Source organism: Malaclemys terrapin, chromosome 5, assembly GCF_027887155.1.
Source record: "Malaclemys terrapin pileata isolate rMalTer1 chromosome 5, rMalTer1.hap1, whole genome shotgun sequence".
Classification (NCBI taxonomy): Eukaryota; Metazoa; Chordata; order Testudines; family Emydidae; genus Malaclemys; species Malaclemys terrapin.
The window spans coordinates 108,355,889-108,380,640 of NC_071509.1; the positions used below are offsets into that span (position 1 = coordinate 108,355,889).

Genomic DNA, 24,752 nt, shown 5'->3' on the forward strand with positions numbered 1-24,752 from the left:
TGGCCTTTATGGAAATTTAGCTCTAAATGAGTAATTGTGAAGCTATAAGCCCTAAAATGTTTTTCCTCTTAAAATTCTTCAACATAAGCAACGGGCGAAAGAGACAGTGTCAAGAGCTGGGAAGTAGCTCCCCTTTCTTTGGGGAAATGGAAAATGCTATTGAGAGGAATTGCTACAATACTGCAACATGGCCCTGATCCAAGGCCCACTGAAGTCAGTGAGCCATATGGCTTCTTACATAGCTCCAGTTGCACAGCTATGGACTGGAAGAAAGCTGCTCGAGACAGTAGTCCAAGTGGAAGCATTTTAGATTGGGGCACATTTCACTGCAGAACCCAAATATGGCTATCAGGAAACCCCTTCTATTCTTACAGGGAGTAACCGCGAGAGAGTATTTTACTCCGCTCAGATACAAAAGCTATCCAATAGTCTTAGTCTCTAGGATAGTTTTCAAAATGAAACAGCCTGATTAAAGAATTAGGGAAAGATATTTAAATGACAAATCATGCTACGTTATCATTAATGAAGTTAAGGGGTTAAAAACCAGGGATAAATGGTGGCAAGTGAATACCTGTTATTTATTTATTTATATTTTTGCAAGCATATGTGAGATATAGCCTTGGCCCAGACAGTACTATTTTGCTGCTTCCGTGTTGGGATTTCTAAAAACTATCCTCCGATGTGAAGCCTCACAAGATGTTTGGGGGCAGAAATGGCCATTTCAGTACAGGAGATTTTGGGATTTAGAGTTTAGCATGGTTTGGAAGGATCACACAATCCTGCAGCTCTTCACTTAAGTATTTCTGCTCCAGGGTCCTGATCATGCTTCCATTGAAGTCAATGGCAAAACTCTCACTGATTTCAGTGGAACATGAATGGCCTCAAGAGATTCCATTTATGCCTCTCTGTAGAGATATGAAGATACAGATCAATGGACAGAACTAACATATTTTAGATTGTGGCGTCAGGTTCTGATCACAATTAAATGGATATAAATCCAGAATAATGTAATTGGCTTCAATGGAGTTATTCCAGATTTACACTGGAAGGTCAAAATCTGGCCTGTCCCTCTTAAAATACTAAGATCGAAATCCATTGAAGATGCCATTCTGTACCCAGGCATTTTAAGTGAAAAAAGAATATAACCTACATGCTGAGGCCCAGATCTGCAGCTGAGAGTGCACAGTACAGTGTTGGGCAGAAGGCGCTTCCCAAATCCTAGGGTGATAGTGTGCTAATTAGAGCAGCCTGAAAGCTACTGTAAATTATCCCATTTGCCAATGGCCTCAGGCGGGCATTATAGTAGCTGAGGATTGCCAGGACTCTGGTCAACACCAGCCACATCCCCTTTACTACTGGACACTGCGGGTGGAGTGCAGGAGTCACTATGCTGACTCTCTACACCACTGGGTGATCCTCCTGTGACCAGCTATGGTACTTTTAGAACTGCTATGTGCAGGGGGTGTGGTGTAAAGCAGCCACAGCACAAGAGAGAATCTGGCCTTGTGGCTTCAGCTGTGTAGATATTCCAAAATAAATGCTACCAGCATGCAACCATGTAAATATTAATGATTTCCATACGACCGTTTAGCTCAGCGATAGAAAATTCAGTATAGGATGTATAATTTTTCATTTTGGTCTTAAGGCAAAGTCTTAATTTATATCTTTGTAATTTTACTGTTGCTTTGGATACCTTTATATTCTGCTGGTGCAAAGTTTTAATAGCCTGGAACATAATTAATAATTCAGGTCAGTACATTTATCTTAAAGTCTTAGACATTTTTCTTTTCGTTTAGTGACAAGTGTAAGTACTGAAGCGTATTGTTCTGGTCTGCGAAGAGCAGTTAGCCCAATTAATCATCGTGCTGAATAAACCTGGTAATAAAGAGGAAAGAAAACTTGGAGTGTAAACAAACCAAATCAGTTTCTCCTTTTTATTTCACAGAATCAAGCAAAGAGCAGTTTGCCTACACAAACATTGCCGAAGAGATTGTAAAACTATTCAAGAAACAAATCGAACATGACAAAAAAGAGATGATTTTTGAAGTTTTGGCTCCTCTGGCAGAAAATGGTGAGAAGTTGATCATCTTTTATTATCATACAATAATTTTAATTTTTTCCTTATTTGTACACCGACTATTCAAGAACTGCCAACTTGTCAGTAATTATTTGATACTTTACCTTGCTCAGCAATTTAACTTTTCCTGTAGAAGCCATATTAGTTGAGCCATCTGATAGCAATTGGAGATGAAGAGTAATGTGAATATTGCCTAGCAGCCTAAGCATACCACTGGGTGTCACCAATTCCTGGGACCTGGTCCCATCTCTAACATCAACTCCTTCTGTGTCTTTCTTGCCTCAGTTTCTCTGTATTTCAAACTGGAATATTAATACCAACTTTTGTATGTTAGAGGGCTTTATGAGGATTATTAGGTTTGTGAAATGATTTGAATATCAAAAATGTCCTATAATGGAGTTGTAGACGTGATATATCTTGAGTTCAGTAAAGTTTTTGACACAATCCCACGTGCCATTCTCCCAAGCAAACTAGGGAAATGTGGTCTAGACTGAATTATTATAAAGTGGGTTCAAAACTGGTTGAAAGACCATATTCAAGGAGTAGTTATGGATGGTTTGCTGTCAAATTGGGGGGACATATCTAGTGAGATCCCACAGGGTCTGTTTTGGGTCTGGTACTATTCAGTATTTTCATTAATGATGTGGATAATGGAGTAAAAGTATGCTTAGAAAATCTGCAGATGATTTCAAGCTGGGAGGGGTTGTAAGCACTTTGGAGGACAGCATTAGAATTCAAAATGGCTTTGACACATTCAACAAGATGCAGTTCAATAAAGACAAGTGCAAAGTATATGCTTAGGAAGAAAACATCAAATGCACAACTACAAAATGGGGAATAACTGGCTAGGCAGTAGTACTGCTGAAAAGGATATGAGGGTGATAGTGGATCACGAAGTGAATACGAATCAATGTGCAGTTTCTAAAAAGGCTAATATCATTCTGGGGTGTATTAAGGCATGAGAGGTAACTGTTCCATTGTACTCGGCACTGGTGAGGCCTCAGCTGGCATACTGTGTCCAGTTCTGGGTGCCACACTTTAGGAAAGATGTGGACAAGCTGAAGAGATTGCAGAGGAGAGAAACAAAAATGATAAAAAGTTCAAAATCCTGACCTTTGAGGAAAGGTTAAAAAAAACTGATACTCTTGGTAAAAGAAGACTGAGGGGGGGAACTGATAAGTCTTCAAATATGTTAATAGCTGTTATAAAGACGATTGTCATTAATTATACTCCATGTTTACTGGAGGTAGGACAAGGAATACTGGGCCTAATCTGCAGCAAGGAAGATTTAGGTTAGATTTTAGGAAAAACTTTCTAACTGTAAGGGTAGTTAAGCACTGGAATAGGCTTCCCAGGGAGGTTGTGGAATCCATCATTGGAGGTTTTAAGCACAGGTTAAACAAACACCTGCCAGGGACAGTCTGGGTACACTTGGTCCTGCCTCAGCGCAGGGGACTGGGCTAGATAATCTCTCAAAGGTCTTTTGCAGCCCTACATTTTTATGCTTTCTATGATTAAACTATTACACCGCCAAACACCCATTTCCTGACTTTATATCTCATGGGCTGCCCTGATCTTTGGCTGTACGATTTAATATCCCTATACAAGAAAAATTTCATAATAAATTTGACCAAAATGTCAGATTTTTTTTTAAAGAAAAAAAAGGAAATCACCTATTGTTGCGGATTGTGGGGGAGTTAGGGCCCTGCACCCCTCTTCCCGAGATTCACTGCGAGACTCAGCCAGCCAGTAAAGCAGAAGGTTTATTTAAGGACAGGAACACAGTCTCAAGCAGAGCGTGTAGGTACGACCAGACCCCCCCTCAATTAGGTCCCTCGGGGAGGTTCAGGGAGCTTAGACCCCAGCCTGGGGTTCCCTGCGTTGCACCACCCAGCCCCAACCGAAACTAAACTCCCCTCCTCCTCTCCTTTGTTCAGTCTCCTGGGCAGAAGGTGTTAATTCTCCCCACCCCCGTTCCTGGCTCAGGTTACAGCTCAGGTAGCTTCCTTCAAGGGAAGTCCCATATCCCCACTGCAACCCCCCTGCAACATTCCCAGGTCAAATCTGCCCTGCTCCCTGCTCCGTCACATCTCTCCCCCCTTCGAGACTGGACTGAGCGGGGTCACTCTGACCAGTGACCTGGGGAAGTTCAGGGCTCCCTCTCCGGGACAACGCGTCCGCTATCAGGTTGTCACGTCCCTTCACATGGACCACGTCCATGTCATAATCCTGCAGGAGCAGGCTCCACCTCAGGAGCTTGGCGTTGGCTCCTTTCATCTGGTGCAGCCAGGTCAGGGGAGAGTGGTCGGTGTGCACGGTGAAGTGACGCCCAAAGAGATATGGCTCTAGTTTCTTGAGGGCCCACACCATGGCCAGGCATTCCTTCTCGATGGCCGCGTAGTTCTGCTCCCGGGGTAGCAACTTCTTGCTCAGGTACACGATGGGGTGTCTCTCCCCCTTTTCATCCTCCTGCATTAACACCGCCCCCAGTCCTGTGTCTGAGGCGTCAGTGAACACCCTAAAGGGCTTGTCAAAGTCTGGGTTTGCCAGAACTGGGCCACTGACCAGAGCCTCCTTCAGCGCCCGGAGAGCCTCCTGGCACTCCTCGGTCCAGACCACTTTGTCTGGCTTCCCCTTCTTGCACAGCTCAGTGATGGGGGCGGCTATGGCGCTAAAGTGGGGCACGAACCTCCGATAGTACCCTGCCATCCCAATAAAGGCTTGGACCTGCTTTTTGGTTTGAGGAGCGGGCCAGTCTCTGATCACCTCCACTTTGGCTGGTTCCGGCTTTAGGCAGCCGCTTCCCACCCGGTGGCCTAGGTAGGATACCTCAGCCATCCCCACCTTGCACTTCTCCGGTTTTACGGTCAGCCCAGCCTTCTGGAGTCGGTCCAGCACTTGTCTAACCTGGGATATGTGGTCCTCCCAGGTCTGGCTAAAGACACAGATGTCATCGATATACGCCACGGCAAAACTCTCCATCCCCCTCAGTAGCTGATCCACCAGGCGCTGGAAGGTGGCCGGCGCTCCCTTGAGGCCGAAGGGCAGGGTCAGGAACTCATAGAGCCCCAGAGGGGTGACAAAGGCCGATTTCAGCCTGGCATCTGCATCCAGCGGCACTTGCCAATAGCCCTTTGTAAGATCCATGGTGGTAAGGTACCGAGCACCTCCCAGCTTGTCTAGGAGCTCGTCCGGCCTGGGCATGGGGTAGGCATCGGCTACAGTGATGGCATTGAGCTTCCGATAGTCCACACAGAACCGGATCGACCCGTCCTTTTTGGGGACCAGCACCACCGGCGAGGCCCAAGGGCTGGAAGACGGCTGGATCACCCCCAAAGCCAGCATGTCATTGACCTCTCTTTCCAGGTCCTGAGCAGTTTTCCCTGTGGCTCGGAAGGGGGAGCATTTTATAGGCGGGTGCGATCCTGTCTGCACCCGGTGGACAGTCAGATTAGTGCGTCCAGGCTGGTTGGAAAACAGCTGCTGGTACAGATGCAGCACCCCTCCGATCTCAGCTCGCTGGGCAGGGGTTAGCCGATCAGAGAGGGGAATTGCTTCCAGGGGGAAGCCAACTCTTGTCCCAGGGAATAGATCTACTAAAGGGTCATCTCCCTGCCCCTCCCACTGTCCACACACGGCCAACACCATATTCCCCCTGTCATAATATGGCTTCATCATATTCACATGGTACACCCGGTGGTGGTGTGCCCGGTTCGACAGCTCCACCACATAGTTTACCTCGTTTAGTTGCTTGACAACCTTGAAGGGCCCTTCCCAGGCGGCCTGGAGTTTGTTTTTCCTCACGGGGATGAGGACCATCACCTGATCCCCGAAGGCGCGGGCCCGTGCTGTGCGGTCATACCAGACCTTCTGCTTCCTCTGGGCTCTGGCCAGATTCTCCCTGGCCAGGCCCATGAGCTCGGCAAGTCGTTCCCGGAAGGTCAGGACATACTCCACCACCGACTCTCCGTCAGGAGTGGCCTTCCCCTCCCATTCGTCTCTCATCAGGTCCAGGGGCCCCCTTACCCGCCTTCCATATAGCAGTTCGAAAGGCGAAAACCCGGTAGACTCCTGGGGTACCTCCCTGTACGCAAACAGCAGGTGAGGTAAGTACTTGTCCCAGTCCTGCGGGTGCTGATTCATAAATGTTTTCAGCATCATTTTTAGCGTCCCATTGAACCTCTCCACCAGCCCGTTGGATTGGGGGTGATATGCTGAGGCCCAGTTGTGCCGGACCCCACATCTCTCCCACAAGCACCGGAGTAGGGCCGACATGAAGTTGGACCCTTGGTCCGTCAAGACTTCCTTGGGGAACCCCACTCGGCTGAAAATGGTCAGCAGCGCATCCGCCACAGTGTCTGCTTCAATGGACGATAAGGGCACTGCCTCGGGGTAGCGGGTGGCGAAATCGACCACCACCAGGATGTATTTCTTCCCAGACCGGGTCGTCTTGCTGAGAGGTCCCACTATGTCCATGGCCACCTTCTGGAAAGGCTCCTCTATGATGGGCAAAGGTCTCAATGCTGCCTTCCCCTTGTCCCGGGCCTTCCCCACCCTCTGGCAGGGGTCACAGGATCGGCAGTACTGCCGGACGTTGGTGAAGACCCCGGGCCAGTAAAAGTCCTGTAGCAGCCTCTGCCTGGTGCGCCGGATCCCCTGGTGCCCTGCGAGAGGGATGTCATGGGCCAGGTACAGTAGCTTGTGGCGAAACTTCTGGGGAACCACCAGCTGCCTCCTGATCCCCCACGACTCCACTTCCCCCGGGGGAGCCCACTCTCGGTACAGGAACCCCTTCTCCCACAGGAACCTCTCCTTGCATCCTCTCCTCATGGTCTGTACCACACTGAGGTCAGCCAGGCCCCTTAGCTTCCGCAGGGAGGGGTCCTTCTGCAACTCGGCCTGGAACTCGGCGGCTGGGGAAGGGATGGGGACCTGCTCCCTCTCGTCGGCTGGGTCGGAAGCCCCAGCCACCCCGCGGCCTGTCCTTGGGTGTTCCCTCCCCACCCGGGAAGGGTTCGGTGCCTCCGGTGGGACATCCTTCCCAAGGTCAGGGCGTAGTGCCCCTCGCCGGCTCTGGCTACGGGTCACGACTAAGGCGGTCTGGGGGCTGCTTGGCCAGTCCTCTAGGTCCCCCCCCATCAACACCTCAATGGGCAAATGGTGGTGCACTCCCACGTCCTTGGGGCCCTCCTTGGCCCCCCATTTCAGGTGTACCCTCGCTACGGGAACCTTGAATGGGGTCCCGCCCACCCCGGTCAGGGTCAGGAAGGTGTTGGGCACCACCCGATCTGGGGCCACCACCTCGGGCCGGGCCAGTGTCACCTCTGCGCCCGTGTCCCAGTATCCATAAACTTTCTTTCCATCCACCTCCAGGGGAACAAGGCACTCGCTCCGCAGGGACAGCCCCGCGCCAACCCTGTAAACGGAGAACTTTGAATCCGGAGCATCTGGCCCCCCAGAGAAGCTGGCCGGGGGCCCTTCTCTCTCTTGAGCAGTTGATAAGCTGCCAGCCCCTCTTGCGTGGGAAGCCTGCCCCTCGTCCGTCTGGGCCTCTACCAAGTTAACCCGGTGCGGGTTCGGTCTGCTCAGTCTGTCCTTGAGCTTGGGGCACTGGGCCCGAACGTGGCCTCTTCGGCCGCAGTAATAGCAGCTCAGGTCCCGTGGGTCCCCTCGAGCCGGTCGGTTGTCCCTGATGCTGGGCCTTCCCCGTGGGAGGGGGTTCCCCATATTCCCCCTTTGGGAGGTCCCAGGGTGACTCTCTCTCTGCATCGCGGCGGGCCTGTTCCTTTGGGGCTCCTCCCTGCCACCCCCTGACCGGCTCTTTACAAACTCATCAGCCAGCTGCCCGGCGTGTCGCGGGTTCTCTGGCTTTCTGTCCACCAACCACAGCCTCAGGTCGGATGGGCACCGCTCATACAGTTGCTCCAGTACCAGCAGTTTAATCAGGTCCTCCTTCGTCTGGGCCCCACCAGCCCACTTGCTGGCGTATCTTTCCATGCGGACGGCTAGTTGCAGATATGAGATCTCAGGGGTTTTATCTTGACTCCGGAACCTTTCCCGGTACATCTCAGGAGTCAGCCCAAACTCCCGTAGCAGGACCTTTTTGAATAGTTCGTAGTCCCCTTTCTCTGCCTCTCCCAGTTGGCGGTACAATGCCACGGATTTGGGGTCCAGTAAGGGGGTAAGGACCCGGAGTCTGTCCGCGGGATCCACCCGGTGCAGCTCGCAGGCCGTCTCAAAGGCCTCCAGGAAGTCATCTATGTCCTCCCCCTCCTTGTATGGGGCCATGATGCACTTATCAAAGCTCCGTGCAGTCCTGGGTCCCCCCTCACTCACCGCAGCCGGGGGTTCGCTGCCCTTCAATCTCGCCAGTTCCAGGTCATGCTGACGCTGTCTCTCATTCTCCTCCCGTTCCTGCTGACGTTGTCTCTCTTCACGCTGATGCTGTCTCTCTTTCTCCTCCCGTTCACGCTGATGCTGTCTCTCTTTCTCCTCCCGTTCACGCTGATGCTGTCTCTCTTTCTCCTCCCGTTCATGCTGACGCTGTCTCTCTTCATGCTGTCTCTGTTGTTCACGATCCTCCAGCTCCCTCAGTTTTAGCTCTTTCTCCCATTCCAGCCAATTCCGCTCCCCGGATGCCGAACGTCGCCGGGAGGATCCTCTGCTGGCCGGCGAGCTTCGCCGGGGGGACCCCCTGCTGGCCGGGGGGGTCACGGCGCCTTCGGTATTTGCTGGGCTCCTCCCCACCCTTCCCCTAGGCATAGGAAGGAGGGGTCTCGGGAAGCCCTCAGCAGCCGGCTGACCACTCCCAGCTGGGACAGACACTGGTGCCTGCGCTGCATTTGCCAGGCTGCTTCCCTGAGACACAGGGATCAGTTCATTCGCGCGATCTTCCGCCTCCAGCTGGGCAATGAGCTGTTCTTTGGTGAGCCTCCCAATGCGCAGCCGCCTCTGCTTGCACAGCTCCACCAGGTCGCTCTTAAGCCGCTTGGCATACATCTTCCTGCTGGCCACTCACCGGCCTGTGTGCTCACAGCTCCCCACAGTTCCCAGGGGGCCCCCTAGTGTGCCAGCCCTTCTCGAGGTCACCACCTCTCTGCCAGGGTCGAGCTGCAGACTCCTCCGCCCCTGGGACCACTCGCTGCGATCCCCCCGGGGGACCCTGTTACTGCAAAAGTCCTTCTCGCTGGTCACACACTCCCAGGGGTAATAACCGTCTCTCTCTCACTCTTCAGCGCGCCTGGTCCCCGTCAATCCCCCTTCGTTTTACTGCTCCCCAGTCACTTACTGCAGGAAGCGCCGTCCACGGGGTGCAGTAGATCCCGCCGCTGCCACCAGTTGTTGCGGATTGTGGGGGAGTTAGGGCCCTGCACCCCTCTTCCCGAGATTCACTGCGACTCTCAGCCAGCCAGTAAAGCAGAAGGTTTACTTAAGGACAGGAACACAGTCTCAAGCAGAGCGTGTAGGTACGACCAGACCCCCCCTCAATTAGGTCCCTCGGGGAGGTTCAGGGAGCTTAGACCCCAGCCTGGGGTTCCCTGCGTTGCACCACCCAGCCCCAACCGAAACTAAACTCCCCTCCTCCTGCTGCTCCTCTCCTTTGTTCAGTCTCCCGGGCAGAAGGTGTTAATTCTCCCCACCCCCGTTCCTGGCTCAGGTTACAGCTCAGGTAGCTTCCTTCAAGGGAAGTCCCACATCCCCACTGCAACCCCCCTGCAACATTCCCAGGTCAAATCTGCCCTGCTCCCTGCTCCGTCACACCTATTTGTGTCAAAAACTTTACTGAACTCAAGATATATCACGTCTACAACTCCCCCATCCAGTAGGCCAGTAACCCTGTTGAAAAAAATTAGGTTTGGCAAAAATTGTTCTGTATAAATCCACATTGGCTATTATTTATTAGCACCTATTATCCTCTAGATGCTTACAAATTGATTGCTTAGTAACTTGTTCCAAGTATCAGGGGGTAGCCGTGTTAGTCTGTATCTACAAAAACAACAAAGAGTCTGGTGGCACCTTAAAGACTAACAGATTTATTTGGGCATAAGCTTTCGTGAGTAAAAACCTCACTTCTTCGGATGCATCTGAAGAAATGAGGTTTTTACTCACGAAAGCTTATGCCCAAATAAATCTGTTAGTCTTTAAGGTGCCACCAGACTCTTTGTTGTAACTTGTTCCAGTATCTTTTCAGGTATCAAAATTAAGCTGACTAGTCTATAATTCCTGGGGTCTTCTTTTGTCCCTTTTTTAAAGATGGGTATGGTGTTTGCCCTTCTTCACTCCCCTGGCATCTCATCCATCCTCCGGGAGTTCTAAAAGAGAATCGCTAACAAACAGTTCTGAGATTGCTTCAGCCAGTTCCTTAAGTTCCCTAGGGTGCATTTCATCAGACTGTGCCGACTTGAATACATCTGATTTATCTAAATATTCTTGAACTTGTTGTTTTCCTAGTTTGGCTTGCGTTCCTTCCCCATAGTAGTTAATATTCGTTATGTTAATGCATTAGTCTCAGGAGACTCGAGTTCAAATTCTGTTTTGGTTGTAAATGCAAAATTGTTGTTCAGGATCAGTTTACTCCCTTCTGAACATGCCTGCATCCCTAGGAAGATTCAGCAAATTTGTATGATTTAACATGGATGCTTGAGTGGAGCCTAGGGATGAAGTATCAGGTTGAGTAGGTCAGGACCGAGCTGTGAGGCAGATCTGTACTTGGAGGATCACTCAGTACACGCCGCTAGCCAGTGCTACTATTCATGAGTGCCAAATTTATGCCCGCGCACACCTTTTTTTTGAAAGGAAACAAATCTTAAGAGAATCCTATGCTCTTTTCCATGTTTGGGGACAACTTTTTCCCCAGATTACAGCCTGTGCCACCCTGTTTACTAGTGGGTTTAACAGGATGTAAATCAAAGCAAAATTTGGGTCTTTATTTTACAAACATTAAAAACTGTGCATTTTTGCCAGAGACTGTCTTTTGTTACAATGTATGGTTGAAAAAATGTTTTTGCCTTTTTCAGTCTGACAGCAGAATTTGGTCTGCTATTTTCATAATTGATATTTGTAATTCAGATACTTTAGTGTTTGTTCGAAGGCAGTGTTTTGCAGTCACAGTAAGACAGAGCAGACTCTGTGCTGTTGAAAATAACATCCCTTCATGCATGTTAGGAGGTAGTATGCTAAGCATTTATGCCCCTCACTGCTAATTCAAGACACGCTGATGTCTGTCACAACAGTGAGTCTGCCATCCTTGTATTGCTTAGCCACATCTAAATGTGGCGCTGAATAGTACGTCAGCGAGTTGAAACATTTAAATGAAGTACATGCAGTTAATCCATTTATTGAAAGGCCCTGTGCAGTGGTTTCCAATTCTAATCACAACACACCTGCAACCTAGTATTCTGTCTCCACGGAAACGCCCTACTTTTTAACGTAGCTCAGTACAAAAGTACCTATTTAAAACACTCCCAGCTGAACATTTCTGGGCCTGTCACATAAGTTCACGCGAAGGTCAGTAGCTCTGACAGAAACATTGAATTTTCATTCATGCAGCAAAACCTAGTGACTGAAATAGAAGCACCACATGGGGAGAGTCAGACCACTGATTCTTCAAGATAGGTGAAGCTGGCAGCTCCTGTCACCCCCCCATGCCACAGTCCATTTCCAAATCTTATGAAAAGCAACCTCCAAAATTCCCAGAGCTTTAAAAAAGATATAAAACAATGAGCTAAGCTCATCCTTGGTGTAACTCCAGTGATCTCAATTATTTATTTATTAATTTTCAGACTTTCCTATGGCACCAATGACTGTATTTGCTGAGCACCACACAAACACTAACTGAAATATCTTCACATCACTTGTGAGACAGGAAAGTACTTTTACCCCTGTTTTACCCATGGGAATGGAGAGTGACTGACTTCCCCAAGGTCACATAAGGAAGACTTGTAGAGCTAGGAGCAGACCCCAAATCCCACTTCAATGCCTTAACAATGGATTGCCTTAACAAGATCATCCTTCCTCGCTGTTGATCCTCATTGATTTCAATAAGAGAGCAGAATTCAGCCTAGTAATTTCTGATTATCCATGAGCAAGGAACAAAATTCCCTCCCATTTCAACAACCGGAAGTTGGCCTTGGCCCTGCTCTTGCTGCAATCAAATACCCTTAGATGTAATAGGCAAAATCGTGGCTCCACCGAAGTCAATGAGAGTTTTGCCATTGACTACAGTGGAGCCAGGATTTGACCCAGGGTTTTTATATATTATATATACATATATATATATATATATATATATATATATATACACACACACACACACACACACCACTCCCATTGAAGTCAGTGGGGTTTCTGCATGTGAAAGACAAGAACAGACCATCACATTTTGTTCTGAAATTATTTTAGCACTGAAACTTGCTATCCAAGGCCCATGGGAAGCCTAATGCAGCACAACCTATGTGATTCAACAAGGACAAGTGCAGAGTACTACACTTAGGACGGAAGAATCCCATGCACTGCTACAGACTAGGGACCAAGTGGCTAGGTAGCAGTTCTGCAGAAAGGGACCTAGGGGTTACAGTTGATGAAAAGCTGGATATGAGTCAACAGTGTGCCCTTGTTGCCAAGAAGGCTAACGGCATCTTGGGCTGTATAAGTAGGAGCACTGCCAGCAGATCGAGGGATGTGATCATTCCCTTCTATTCGGCATTGGTGAGGCCTCATCTGGAGTACTGTGTCCAATTTTGGGCCCCACACTACAAGAAGGATGTGGAAAAATTGGAGAGTCCAGCAGAGGGTAACAAAAATGATTAGGGGGCTGGAGCACATGACTTATGAGGAAAGGCTGAGGGAACTGGGATTATTTAGTCTGCAGAAGAGAAGAATGAAGGGGGATTTTATATCTTCTTTCAACTACCTGAAAGGGGGTTCCAAGGAGGATGGATCTAGACCAGGGGTAGGCAACCTATGGCACACGTACCGAAGGCGGCATGTGAGCTGATTTTCAGTGGCACTCAGACTGCCTGGGTCCTGGCCACCGGTCTGGGGTGCTCTGCATTTTAATTTAATTTTAAATGAAGCTTCTTAAACATTTTAAAAACCTTATTTACTTTACATACAACAATAGTTTAGTTATATATTATAGACTTATAGAAAGAGACCTTCTAAAAATGTTAAAATGTATTACTGGCACGTGAAACCTTAAATTAGAGTGAATAAATGAAGACTTGGCACACCACTTCTGAAAGGTTGCCGACCTCTGATCTAGACTGTTTTCAGTGGTACCAGATGATAGAACAAGGAGCAATTGTCTCAAGTTGCAGTGGGGGAGGTTTAAGTTAGGAAAAACTTTTTCACTAGGAGGCTGGTGAAGCACTGGAATGGGTTACCTAGGGAGGGGATGGAATCTCCTTCCTTAGAGGTTTTTAAGGTCAGGCTTGACAAAGGCCTGGCTGGGATGATTTAGTTGGGGATTGGTCCTGCTTTGAACAGGGGGTTGGACTAGATGACCTCCTGAGGTCCCTTCCAACCCTGATATTCTGTGATTCTGCCCCCTGAGGTGGGAGGTCAGCGTGCAAGGATCCTCCACAGGGGATTGCATGGAGTGCAGTTCCAAGGGGGCTCCAGGGCCAGTGTGGTGAGGTGATTTGAGGGCAAGCCAAGCAACAGCCGAGCTGGTGGATCTGTGACTACATAGATCTGCTGGGCCAAGTATAGCTGCTGTTAAGGGGTGAAGGCAGTCACAGTGCTGGGGCACTGCAACCCTGAATCTGGAGAAGTAGCCTGGTGGGATTCCTTCTTCTGCAGACATCCCCACACATAGCCCTGGGTCCTGACACAGAGGCAAAAGCAGGCAAATTCCGAAGTAAGAGGTTTAACCACAGCTCACTCTGTTGTGCCTAGCTATGGAAGGGATGACAGTACATTTTAATAATAAACATTTATTATTTGTATTGCAATAGCATCTAGGAGCCCCAATCATAGACCAGGATCCGACTGTGCTAGGTGCTGCCCCAAAGAGCTTACTTACGCTGTATGCAGTGCACCATACGTGAGTGTAAGACGTGAGCTGAGGAGAGTGGAATGAGCAGGACTGCCAGCTTCCTCACTTTTCCTGGAGGACATTCAGAAAGCTACAGTTTACTGAGTCTCTTCCCTTCCTTGTTAGTCAGGACGTCTTCAGAATTTTTAAATATCTTCCAAGCTCTTTTCACAGAGAGAGATTGTGCCTTGGACTCTGCGCCCGAACAAGGGAGTAAGAACTCCCCTTACACTCCTGCATGGTCTGCTCAGACCTTGGGTCTGGGCACATAGGAGTGAGCTGCATGCCTACTAATTCCCCACCCACAGGAAGCAGGTGAAACCTTGGTTCTTTCTTCCGTATTAGCTAGCCAGAGCTGAGCTGACCTGGTGGTATTGTCTGGTGGCAAACTACTGCCCCCTGGAGTGCAAGGAAGAACATGGGGCACAGCTGTAAAGCAGGCGGGTCTCCAAGTCACAAAGCCTACTGGTGCAATGTAGACACCACCCTTTACTCAGAACTGTGCCTAAAAGCCACACATCTAGCCTTTACAATAGTAAATGCTTGGGGGCAGGGACAGACTGCAGTGTTATAAAGTGCCTGGCACAACAGCCTGGCCTTTGGGTGTAACTATAACACAAATATTAACTAATCGTAGAACAGAATAGTAGATGATTGCTAGAGAAAGATATGATGATGTCTTGCAGAGCAAGATCCCTTGAAAATACAGCTGGTGGACCACATCGAAACAAATAAATCTTTTCGTGTGTGGCCACAAGTTATTTACATTACATTGCTTTAATTGTCTTATTTATCATTCAGTATTTGTCTGTGGATGGTATGAAATGCAAGAGGCATCTGCCATGGCTTTTCAAGTGTTTTTCAAATCCCCAGATGAATTCAGTCTTTTTTAAAGCACTTTATATTTTTCTCTCTTACAAATTATCATGTTATTGAGAATACGGGAGGCAACATTATAGTCTATCTATAAGGCAGAGCAGAAAATGCTTTTGGACACTGATATCCCAGCTCTACTCTCAGTTATGAGAGTTCCACTAATTTGGCATCAGTAGAGTCTTTCTGATGCAACAAAAACAGAATTTTGCTCTGTCAATTAATGTAACTTGAAACAAGAAAATAAATCTACAGTGTTTAGTCCTTTCAAGATCAAATTATTTTTACTGTTGCTGAGGCAGACACTAAAGTATTGAAAGTCTGCTCCCCTTACTCCCTATTTGCGCAATATAGCTACTGTGTGTGCGTGTGTATGATAGATACCATACTTCTATCACAATCATGACTATTGTGTTTGTGATATTTTTTAGATATCATTAAACTGCAGCTGGTTGAAGCGGGCCTGGTCGAGTGTCTACTTGAGATTGTCCAGAAGACTGTAGACAGTGACAAAGAGGATGACATAGCTGAACTTAAAACAGCCTCTGATCTTATGGTTTTACTACTACTCGGAGGTGAGTACAGTATCTTAGTATATTTTGCAAAGCAGCAGAGGATACCTATGTCACATTTTACAGCTTAATTTTACTTTTAGTATATAAAACACATTTTAAAAATTATTTTAAGGACTTGCTAGCTAGTTATTCAGTGGACCAGATTTTGTACTCTTACACCGCTGTAAATCTAGAGTAATTCTAGTGAAGTCAATAGAGTTACACAAATATAACACAGGGAAGAATTTGAACTAACATTTCTTTTGAGTGTTGATTTTCTACACTTTTTGCCTCCAGATGAATCCATGCAAAAGTTATTTGAAGGAGGAAAAGGCAGCGTCTTCCAAAGGGTGCTTTCATGGATTCCTTCCAATAACCATCAGTTGCAGCTTGCAGGAGCACTGGCTATTGCAAATTTTGCAAGAAATGGTAAGAATATGCTGTAACAGCTTATGTTTGCCTGTTTGAACCCTTTTAATGTGCTCTTTCTGGATAGCTATGAATCAAGCCTGGGTTGTGGTGGGATTTTTTAGTTTGGTTTATGATAGCATTGGTAGTTTTGCACACCTTTGCTGGGTTTCTGAAAGAGGTTAACCCTGCTTTTAGAATTCTGTTTTTTTCTACATTGATGATTCATTCAGACACATTACTAAAGAATCATTATCCCTTTTTGAGGAATTTCTCAACTCTAGAAACTCCTACCTCAAGCAGCATTTTTCAGATATATATTTGTATCATGCTATTGGAGTTTTCAATTTTTACCTTCTGCTCTATTTCCCATTCCTTTACTGTAAATGCATAATTGTTCCTGTAATTGAAGTTGACCCTGGTGGTCAGACGCTTTACCTGAATTGTAAAATTTGGAAGAGGGGGAAATGAAACTTTTGTACTGAGAAGCTCTTGTATGCATATTAAGATTTATTGTGAGCATACAAGTGACTCATCTTGTCTTGTGCAGATGGAAACTGCATCCATATGGTGGATAATGGGATAGTTCAAAAGCTGATGGATCTACTAGACAGACATGTGGAAGATGGAAATGTAACGGTGCAGCATGCAGCACTGAGTGCACTCAGAAACTTGGCTATTCCTGGTAAGGCTTACGTCGCACTGCTGATCTCTCAGGGTGAATTCTGGCTCCCAGTGCAAAGCCCAGGGGAAAACAATGTGGGGGATGACATTGTCCCCAGCCAACCTGGAGGCAGGCCAGCGAGCATCTGTGCAGCTAGGCCACAGCCACTTCTACATCTTTTGGGGGGGTTGGTGGCCAGCAGTTTTGTGTAGGTCACAGACCCACTGCTTATGTTTCTGCCACTGTCGTCCCGCAACACATCCACCCTGTACTCCCAGAGAGAGAGCTGCTGTGCTGCCTGGCTCTGCAATATGTGGAGACCTCAGTGTCACTTCCCTTGGCACTGCAACTGTTCTGCATCATTTGGGGCTCTCTCAGGCTAATAAGGGATCCTACCTAGGATTTCCATCTTCGCAAAGAGAACTGCTCACTTTTCTGATATACCATATCTTGCTGTAATTTCTCAGAGCTTTTTTTCCCCCACAGATGTTAGCATTAGAGAAGGCCTATCAGGACATTTGATCCATTAGGATTAGTTAATGTTTGTAACAATCTTTGAAGGTAATGGGCCATCCAAGTCCTAAATATTGTCATTTTTAATCATTTGTATCAATTTTTGATTGCCTGAACATAAAACATGAATATTCACATAAAAGCCAAAGCAAATATATAAATAATGTATATGTAAAACCTATACTTTCCAATGATCTGAGCCAAAAATCATCCTCTTTGATCAGTTTACTCTTCTTTTACTGCATATATTTAATTTCGAAAAATACTAACTTCCTGAGACTGAACATTAATACCTACTAAATTCATATCCGTTTAACAATGCTCGAGAGCGATCTCCTGCTCACCTTATCTAGTCGAGTCATCCCACCAACTTCAGTGGGCCAGCCTCCCACGAATACGTGCAGGATTGGTCTCAAACCAATATCTAGAACCTTTGGAACCCAAGGAATAGCTGCCGCAGAAGGGTACTTCCTGTTAAGTACTATTTAGAATATGAACTAATATATCACTTTCATTAAGCATAGTACGGGGCAAACTCTATCCCCTCCTCACCACTTGTGGAGATCCTCATGGAGGTGGAATCAGTGTAGTTTCACTACTTGGGATGAGAGAGGATTTAGGAGGCTGCACAAGGAATGCACACTCCCTGCAGGATACCCCACACTGCTGTTTGCACAGTGTATTGGGGCAGGGCAAGAGGTCCCCCTACTAACCTGATCCTTCAGTACACAGCGTCTATTCCAAACCTTTAGGGTGGAATTGTCTCTCCAGATGGTCTCTTCTCCTGCTCACATAGCTATTGTCCACGTAAAGGACTCTGGCATTCAGCTGATATACTCAGGACTGAGGACTGGGAATTAGATTTATGAATAAGAACAAAACATTTCAAATTCACACTGTCTACATAACCATAAAATTATTTATATAGAATGTGTGCGTGCTCACAACGTACACATTAGTATGCTGTTTTTCAGTGTGTGTAGAAAAGCTGCTCTTGCACTGTCTTGGAAATGACAGTCTCCATCTAGTTTAAATGCATCATCAAAAATGATTTCTGAGATAATATCTGTTCTTTATTCACGTAGTTGTAAATAAGGCTAAGATGCTATCAGCTGGCGTTGCAGAAGCGGTACTGAAATTTCTCAGATCGGAGATGCCCCCTGTTCAATTCAAGCTGCTGGGAACGTTAAGAATGTTAATAGATGCACAAGGTAAAATAAGCAGTTCTTTATGTTCTATGATTCTCTCGTTGGTATAATCTGTTAAGGCTCTTCTAGAAGAAAAATTGTTTGTTTGTTTTTTTACTTTTTCTTAAGTCTTAGCACAATGAGAGAAACATGAGCTGATTTAAAAATTCTGGATTGACTACCATGGACAATCAGAACACGTTTCAGACACTTATTTACTTTTCTACTTCAGCATTCTTCTAAACTGGCATATTATGAATATGTATCTAACTGCAGGTGTTCTGACCTAAGCTGAGGTTCATTTTGTGCTACTTAGTTCCCACTTTTTCTGTACCTTCTCTGTATCTAGCACCCTTGAATGGGCTGATCCATTTAATAATTGATAAATTGCTATTTCAAACTGAATAAATGTTATGTTATGGCTAGAACTATCATAAATAAAGTGGCAAAACGACAGAAGGCTATAAAGAGTCTCTGTGACTTTTTGGTGTTTTCTTTCATTTTAAATTCCAAGCATCTTTTTAAATTGCTATATCAACTAGCTTCCAGCAACCCTCAGCCACAGTTTGTGAATACTACAGTCCTTGTAAAATTCACTAGGGTTTGTAATTACAATACATGTCTGGTTTCCATTTTTGAATATTTACATCCTTTTACCCAATAGCAATGGATGATATAGTGGTATATTTATGAATATACCACAGCAAATCTATAACCAAAGTATAGGACAGCCTTACTAATCTGCACAATGGTAAAGTACAATTCTATACTGAGTGCGGATTTGCTGATTTGCTCCTCGCTGCAGCACAGATTGGCAAGCTCTGGAAATCAGGTCATTAAAGAGGGACATCAAACTGCTTTGTGAGTCAATGGGACAGTGCTACATCACCTCTGAACCCAACTGTGATACTCAGTACCATCCTGAGACAGGACAAGGGCACATAACGTGCTTCCTCATCTCTCTTCTAGCTGGCTCCTGCTCCCACTGATGCTGTTGAGGGACCAGGTTCACCACTGTTCCCCAGGCCTTGTTAAAGGCCGCAGGAGTGAAGAAACTAGATGGCAGAGATGAATAGAACATGGAAGCCATTAGACCAATCCCACCGTCCCTTCAGAGGCAGCCCCACTTCCTCTGTACTTGTGTTTCATGAGAACAGCCATCGAGGTGACAGTGGTGAAGGTAAAGATGGCTATTGTGTTCTGTGCTGAGGGGAGATAGGACAGCTGCCAGTTCTGTTGCTCCTTTTTTTCCTTCCAGTGAAGGAGGGGCATGGCCCTATCATCTTCAGAACAAAGCCAGTGGTACCCATCTTTATTTTCACTTGTTCCCCTCAAAGGAGTGATGCAGTGCTCTATATACTGAGAATATCAAGTAGGAGACGAGAGGCTAGATTACCTTTGTATTTGGCATTTGTGTGACCACTACTGGAATACTGCGTCCAGTTCTAATGTCCATATTTCAAGAAGAATGTTGAAAAATTGGAGTGGGGGCAGAGAAGAGCCACAAGAATGATTAAGGGATGGGAAAACATGCCTTAGCGAGAAAGATTCAAGGAACTCAATCTATTTATCTTGGCAGTGAGAAGGTTAAAGGGTGACTTGATCGCAGCTTATAAGTACCTACATGTGGAACAGAAATCTGATAAAAGAGAATTCTTCATTCCGTAGACAACAAGATCCAATGGCTGGAATTGGAAGCTATGCAACTTCAGACTGGAAATAAAGCTGCACATTTTTAACAGTGAGGGAAATTAGCCATTGGAACAACTTACCGATGATTGTCTTGAATTCACCATCACAGGAAATTTTTAAATCAAGATGGGATGTTTTTCTAAAAAGATCTGCTCTAGTTCAGTCACAGCTATTGGATTTGAAGAAAAAATTAGTTCAGGAAAGTCCTAGGACCTGTTTTATGCAGGAGGTCAGATAAATGATCACAATGGTCCCTCTGGCCTTAAAAATCTATAGAGCTATGAATTGGCTTACTGGGAATGTGATTTTTTGTCACCTTTTTTGTCTCTCATATTCAATATTCCACAAACTTCAATGGTCAAAATATTTCAAATTTTAAAATTTCATCCAGGAAAAAGGAAAAAAAAATGTACCAGGAAAATATGTTGTGAAATTTATTATGCAATTCCCTCCCACCCCGATTTTTTACCAGTTTTGCTCACCGATGCAAACTGGGACTTTCCGTCTATTAACAGAGAGTAACAAGATTCTTCTTTACGATTTTTCTTTTTCTTAGAAACTTTCATGCATACATTTCTGACACATGCTGGAAAATGACAACCTTGTTTTATTTTGGCTTGTGTCATATGTAGCAGAAGCTGCTGAACAGCTGGGAAAGAATGTGAAATTGGTTGAACGGTTGGTGGAATGGTGTGAAGCCAAGGATCATGCAGGTGTGATGGGGGAGTCAAACAGACTGCTTTCTGCACTTATACGACATAGCAAATCAAAAGTAAGTTACTGGTGAAAAAATCCAGTTCATGAGGAGAGTCTTTAAAAGAAAGTCATGCCATGCTCTATTTTCAGTTTAGAAATACAGACCTTGACCCCTGCAATGAGATCGGCATGAATGGAGTCTGTGCCTGTTGTGAGCCCCAGTTACATCAAGGAGAGTCCACCCAAGCAGATTAGCTTGCAGAATTATGGCCATATTTTGTAATGTGACTGGATGTCTCAGAAGATTGACAAATGGAGATTGACAACCTTTGGGTCATCTATATGAATCCCATACGGACCCATGTTGATTTAAAAGTCCCCTTCTGATGACTGTTTGAAATAAGCCAGTGACCTGTCTCCAATTTCTATTGGAGAGGCATTAAGCAGCTTTGTTGGTATTCTCAGAAGAAAGGTCAAAGATTAATTGGACATGGAGACTTACCTGTCATCTCCTAGAAATGATCCATCTAGTTAGGATTGAGCCAAGTGGGTGGGACAGAGTGAAAAGGAAACTGCATGGCTAATTCCTGTGCTTATCTTTACTGTGCGACAACACGGGACTTCTAGCTCCGGGGGGCCTGTCAATCAGACATTAGCACCAAGTTGAATATAAATGCTAATTATTTGATTAAAAAAACATTTTGTTTCATAAATATGAAGCCTGTTAAAGGAACACAGTCTAGATTAGTAGGCCCAAATTTTGACCTACCTATATTTATACTGTAACTTATAAATGCCAGAGGGGTAAATTTTGCTCTGAATTACACTAGTGTAGATCCACAGTAACTCCATTCCCTATCAATGACTCTACTCCAGATTTACACCTGTGTAAAAAAGAAAGAATCTTGGCCCGTTATTATAAAAAGTGTTTCAAAACTTTCAATGCTATTCTTTATCAGTTTCAAGCTTTCAAAGGGTTGTTCAATTATAAACATTTTCTTACAAAGGTCTACTTGTGTATACTCAAGGTATAAAGATACTACTAGCTGTCTGTCAATGCACTTCTAGCACACGCCTCATCATGTTAGCTACACTATACAGAGTTTATACAAAATACATGAAAGACCAGAACCTGCAGTCCTTGCTTATCTATGTAGTCACATTGGACCACACAAAGATCTGGAATTAGCAGGTGTGACTCCTGTTGCAACCACTGGAGTAATTCCTCCTTATGCCAGGCCTGTATTTTACCCATTGATTCAGTGTGATTAGTTGTATAAGAATGCATTGCAGGATCAAGCCTGATATTGGAAAACGCTACTTGAGAAATATGTTCACAAGTTAAGAATGACTTGATTCATGGCACTGCAAAGCAGAAACAGAGGTGCATTGTGGGCCTGATCCTGCATGATGCTGAGATTACTCAGCTCCCATTTAAGTCAGTGGGATCTATGGTTAGTTACCCTTTTACACGGTGAGTTCCTATGCAAAGGGTATTCTCATATTTCTCCTGCCCATCCTATGGTTTGTGTTCAGCCTCTAAAATTAGTTAGTATTAATTTTTCCCAGAATTCTGAATACCTTTTTTTCTTGCTGTCCGCAAGTCACATGTGCATGTGGTGAATTCTGCTGCTATTTTAAGAAACCATGGGAGCAGAGATGTGAGTTTTTAGGAGTCTGTGGCAGAGCGACTGCATTCAAAAACTTAAAGCAAAGATACTAACACTGGCATGGAACAGCTAATGTTGTATTAGACATAGAATTTAGCAAAAATCACAGAGTGAAGAAGCTTTTAGAAGCTCAAAGACTGTCCAACACAGTGGAAAAATTAGCTTACTCTTTTTTAATTTTATACTTAAACTGCCCTCTAGATTTGGATGTTGGCATAGCTGCATGGCTCTTTACTGTACTTTCACTAATATTTTAAATTCATGCACCTACAAAAGATAAGGTGACATTTTCAAAAGTGTCTCAGTGACTTAGACGTTTAGGCCCCACTGACTTTCAAAGAGACTTAGGCCGTTAAGTATCTGAGGCTAGGTCTACACTACCCGCCTGAATCGGCGGGTAGAAATCGACCTCTCAGGGATCGATTTATCGCGTCCCGTTGGGACGCGACAATCGATCCCCTAATCGACGCTCTTACCCCACCAGCGGAGGTGGGAGTAAGCGCCGTCGACAGGAAGCCGCGGAGGTCAATTTTGCCGCGGTCCTCACAGCGGGGTAAGGCGGCTGCGATATGTCGAATTCAGCTACGCTATTCACGTAGCTGAATTTGCGTATCTTAAATCGACTCCCCCCTGTAGTGTAGATGTAGCCTGAGTTACTTTTGAAAATGGGACTTGGGCTCCAAGTCATTTAGGCCCTTCTGTAGAAAATTATGGTGAGAGGTTCTTTGTCCCAATTCCCAGCAACTGAAGCTGAAGGCACTCAGAGCTTTGCAGGACATCCTCAGCACTTAGTAGAGAGGAGTCTAATTAGAAGGGATTTGTTGCAAGTAAAAGAAAGATAATTTTTACATATTTATGTGCATTAGGTAATTCAAAATTAAGTGAAGAGCTTTTTGGTGGTGAATTTCTTAGGCAGTAAGCTCAGAGACTAACCTAGTCCCAAGGGATTCCATGCAGTTGTTGTGTTGAGAAATGTGAAGCTTCAACATGATTATCTGAAGACATTTTGAGGTAACAGGCTTATGCTTGTATTTTTTGTTTCCTTGCACACAAAATCTAAGTGCAATAATCTATGCAAGCACTAGAACATAAATCATTCTAAGCGTGTGGCTCAGTTTGTGGTCTTTGGCTTGTGTCTGCAGTTAGAAAGGGGAGCATAGAAAGATATATTTTATTGCATCTCCTTGTCATTGCATTTCACTTAATCTTCTTACTCAAAGGACTAAAGTAACAAATCAAATTTTCATTTAAAAGGCAGGCTACATTTTCAAACTTTGCTGCTTAAGTTGCACCTGCGAAACAGGCACAAAAATGCATTTGCCTGTGCAGCTACCCTGCAGCCTCCACAGTTATCTGATTTTTAGACACATATTTTGCAGACGCAACGTACACTCAGAAGAAAGAACAACTGACACACAATGTAGTATTTCATTTAAACAGTTTCTTTTCTCCCCTTACTCTCATTTGTAACAACATCTCAGAAGCTTGAAAGTATATTGATTGGTGTTAGCTCTAGGAGAAGCACTTAACAGTGTGAGGTTTGTAGGTCCTATGAAAAAGACTATTTAAAAACATAACCAAAAACAAATAAAGAACTCAGAGGCCTTCATCCATCATTTTATTACAAATATAAGTAAAATTTTGGACCTAAAAACATTGACAGAGTCCCTTTAAATATCTAAAAGCATTTAATCCAATTAACATTTTTGTTTCCTAGGTCTTGGGCAACAGGAAAATTATTGTAATGCTGGCTTTAGAACAAAAAGAAATACAGCAGTATTCTGTAACTTTTATTCCTTATGGTCTCATATTTATTACCAGTTTCGAGAGAATACTATTCACTTTCTGACTATGTACTTTGCTTTTCACATTTTCCTAGTCTACAATTTCCATCGTTAAATAAGTTGCAATACAGAACAACCTCCCTTTTCTAAAGGTCTGGGGGGTCATCCCAAAATCCAAGAACAAGAGGCATTTTGGATGATGGGGGATTGAAAGCCAAGCTTACAAAAGAGTCCTTCTGGATCTCCATATCCCGAGCACAGCAAAGGGATGCTGGACAGCTTCAAACAGGCTGGGTTTCAACACCACAGGATAATGAGAAGAAAGCTACTTGTCTTTGCAGATTGGCTGATTTTAAATGGGGCTCAGGGTTAGCTGGAAGGCAGTCCCTTTTAGAGCGAATTGGTCTGCAAAGCACGATAGCAATCTCATCCAGTATAACTTGGAAGAGGGGTGGGGAACAGACTTAACCAAATTATTGCTTAATTCAAACTTTTGGTTAACCAGTTTGTATTATTATGTAATTACCCAATAATTACATCATTTAACCAGATGTGTGTTATAATATGTATAAATACATATACCAGTGACTCTCAACC

The 24,752-nt window shown here is 45.3% G+C and overlaps 1 protein-coding gene across 6 annotated transcripts in view; it reads left to right on the forward strand.

Annotated features, from left to right (window-relative positions):
• RAP1GDS1 (Rap1 GTPase-GDP dissociation stimulator 1) overlaps positions 1-24,752 on the forward strand; it is a 166,008-nt gene that overhangs the window by 133,929 nt on the left and 7,327 nt on the right. For all 6 annotated transcript variants that reach the window (XM_054029475.1, XM_054029477.1, XM_054029476.1 and 3 more), the window contains 6 exons: positions 1,946-2,071; positions 15,419-15,562; positions 15,839-15,970; positions 16,500-16,634; positions 18,212-18,337; positions 20,638-20,777. In XM_054029475.1, coding sequence (XP_053885450.1) covers positions 1,946-2,071; positions 15,419-15,562; positions 15,839-15,970; positions 16,500-16,634; positions 18,212-18,337; positions 20,638-20,777 — 803 coding nt within the window. The remainder of the gene's footprint in view (positions 1-1,945; positions 2,072-15,418; positions 15,563-15,838; positions 15,971-16,499; positions 16,635-18,211; positions 18,338-20,637; positions 20,778-24,752) is intronic.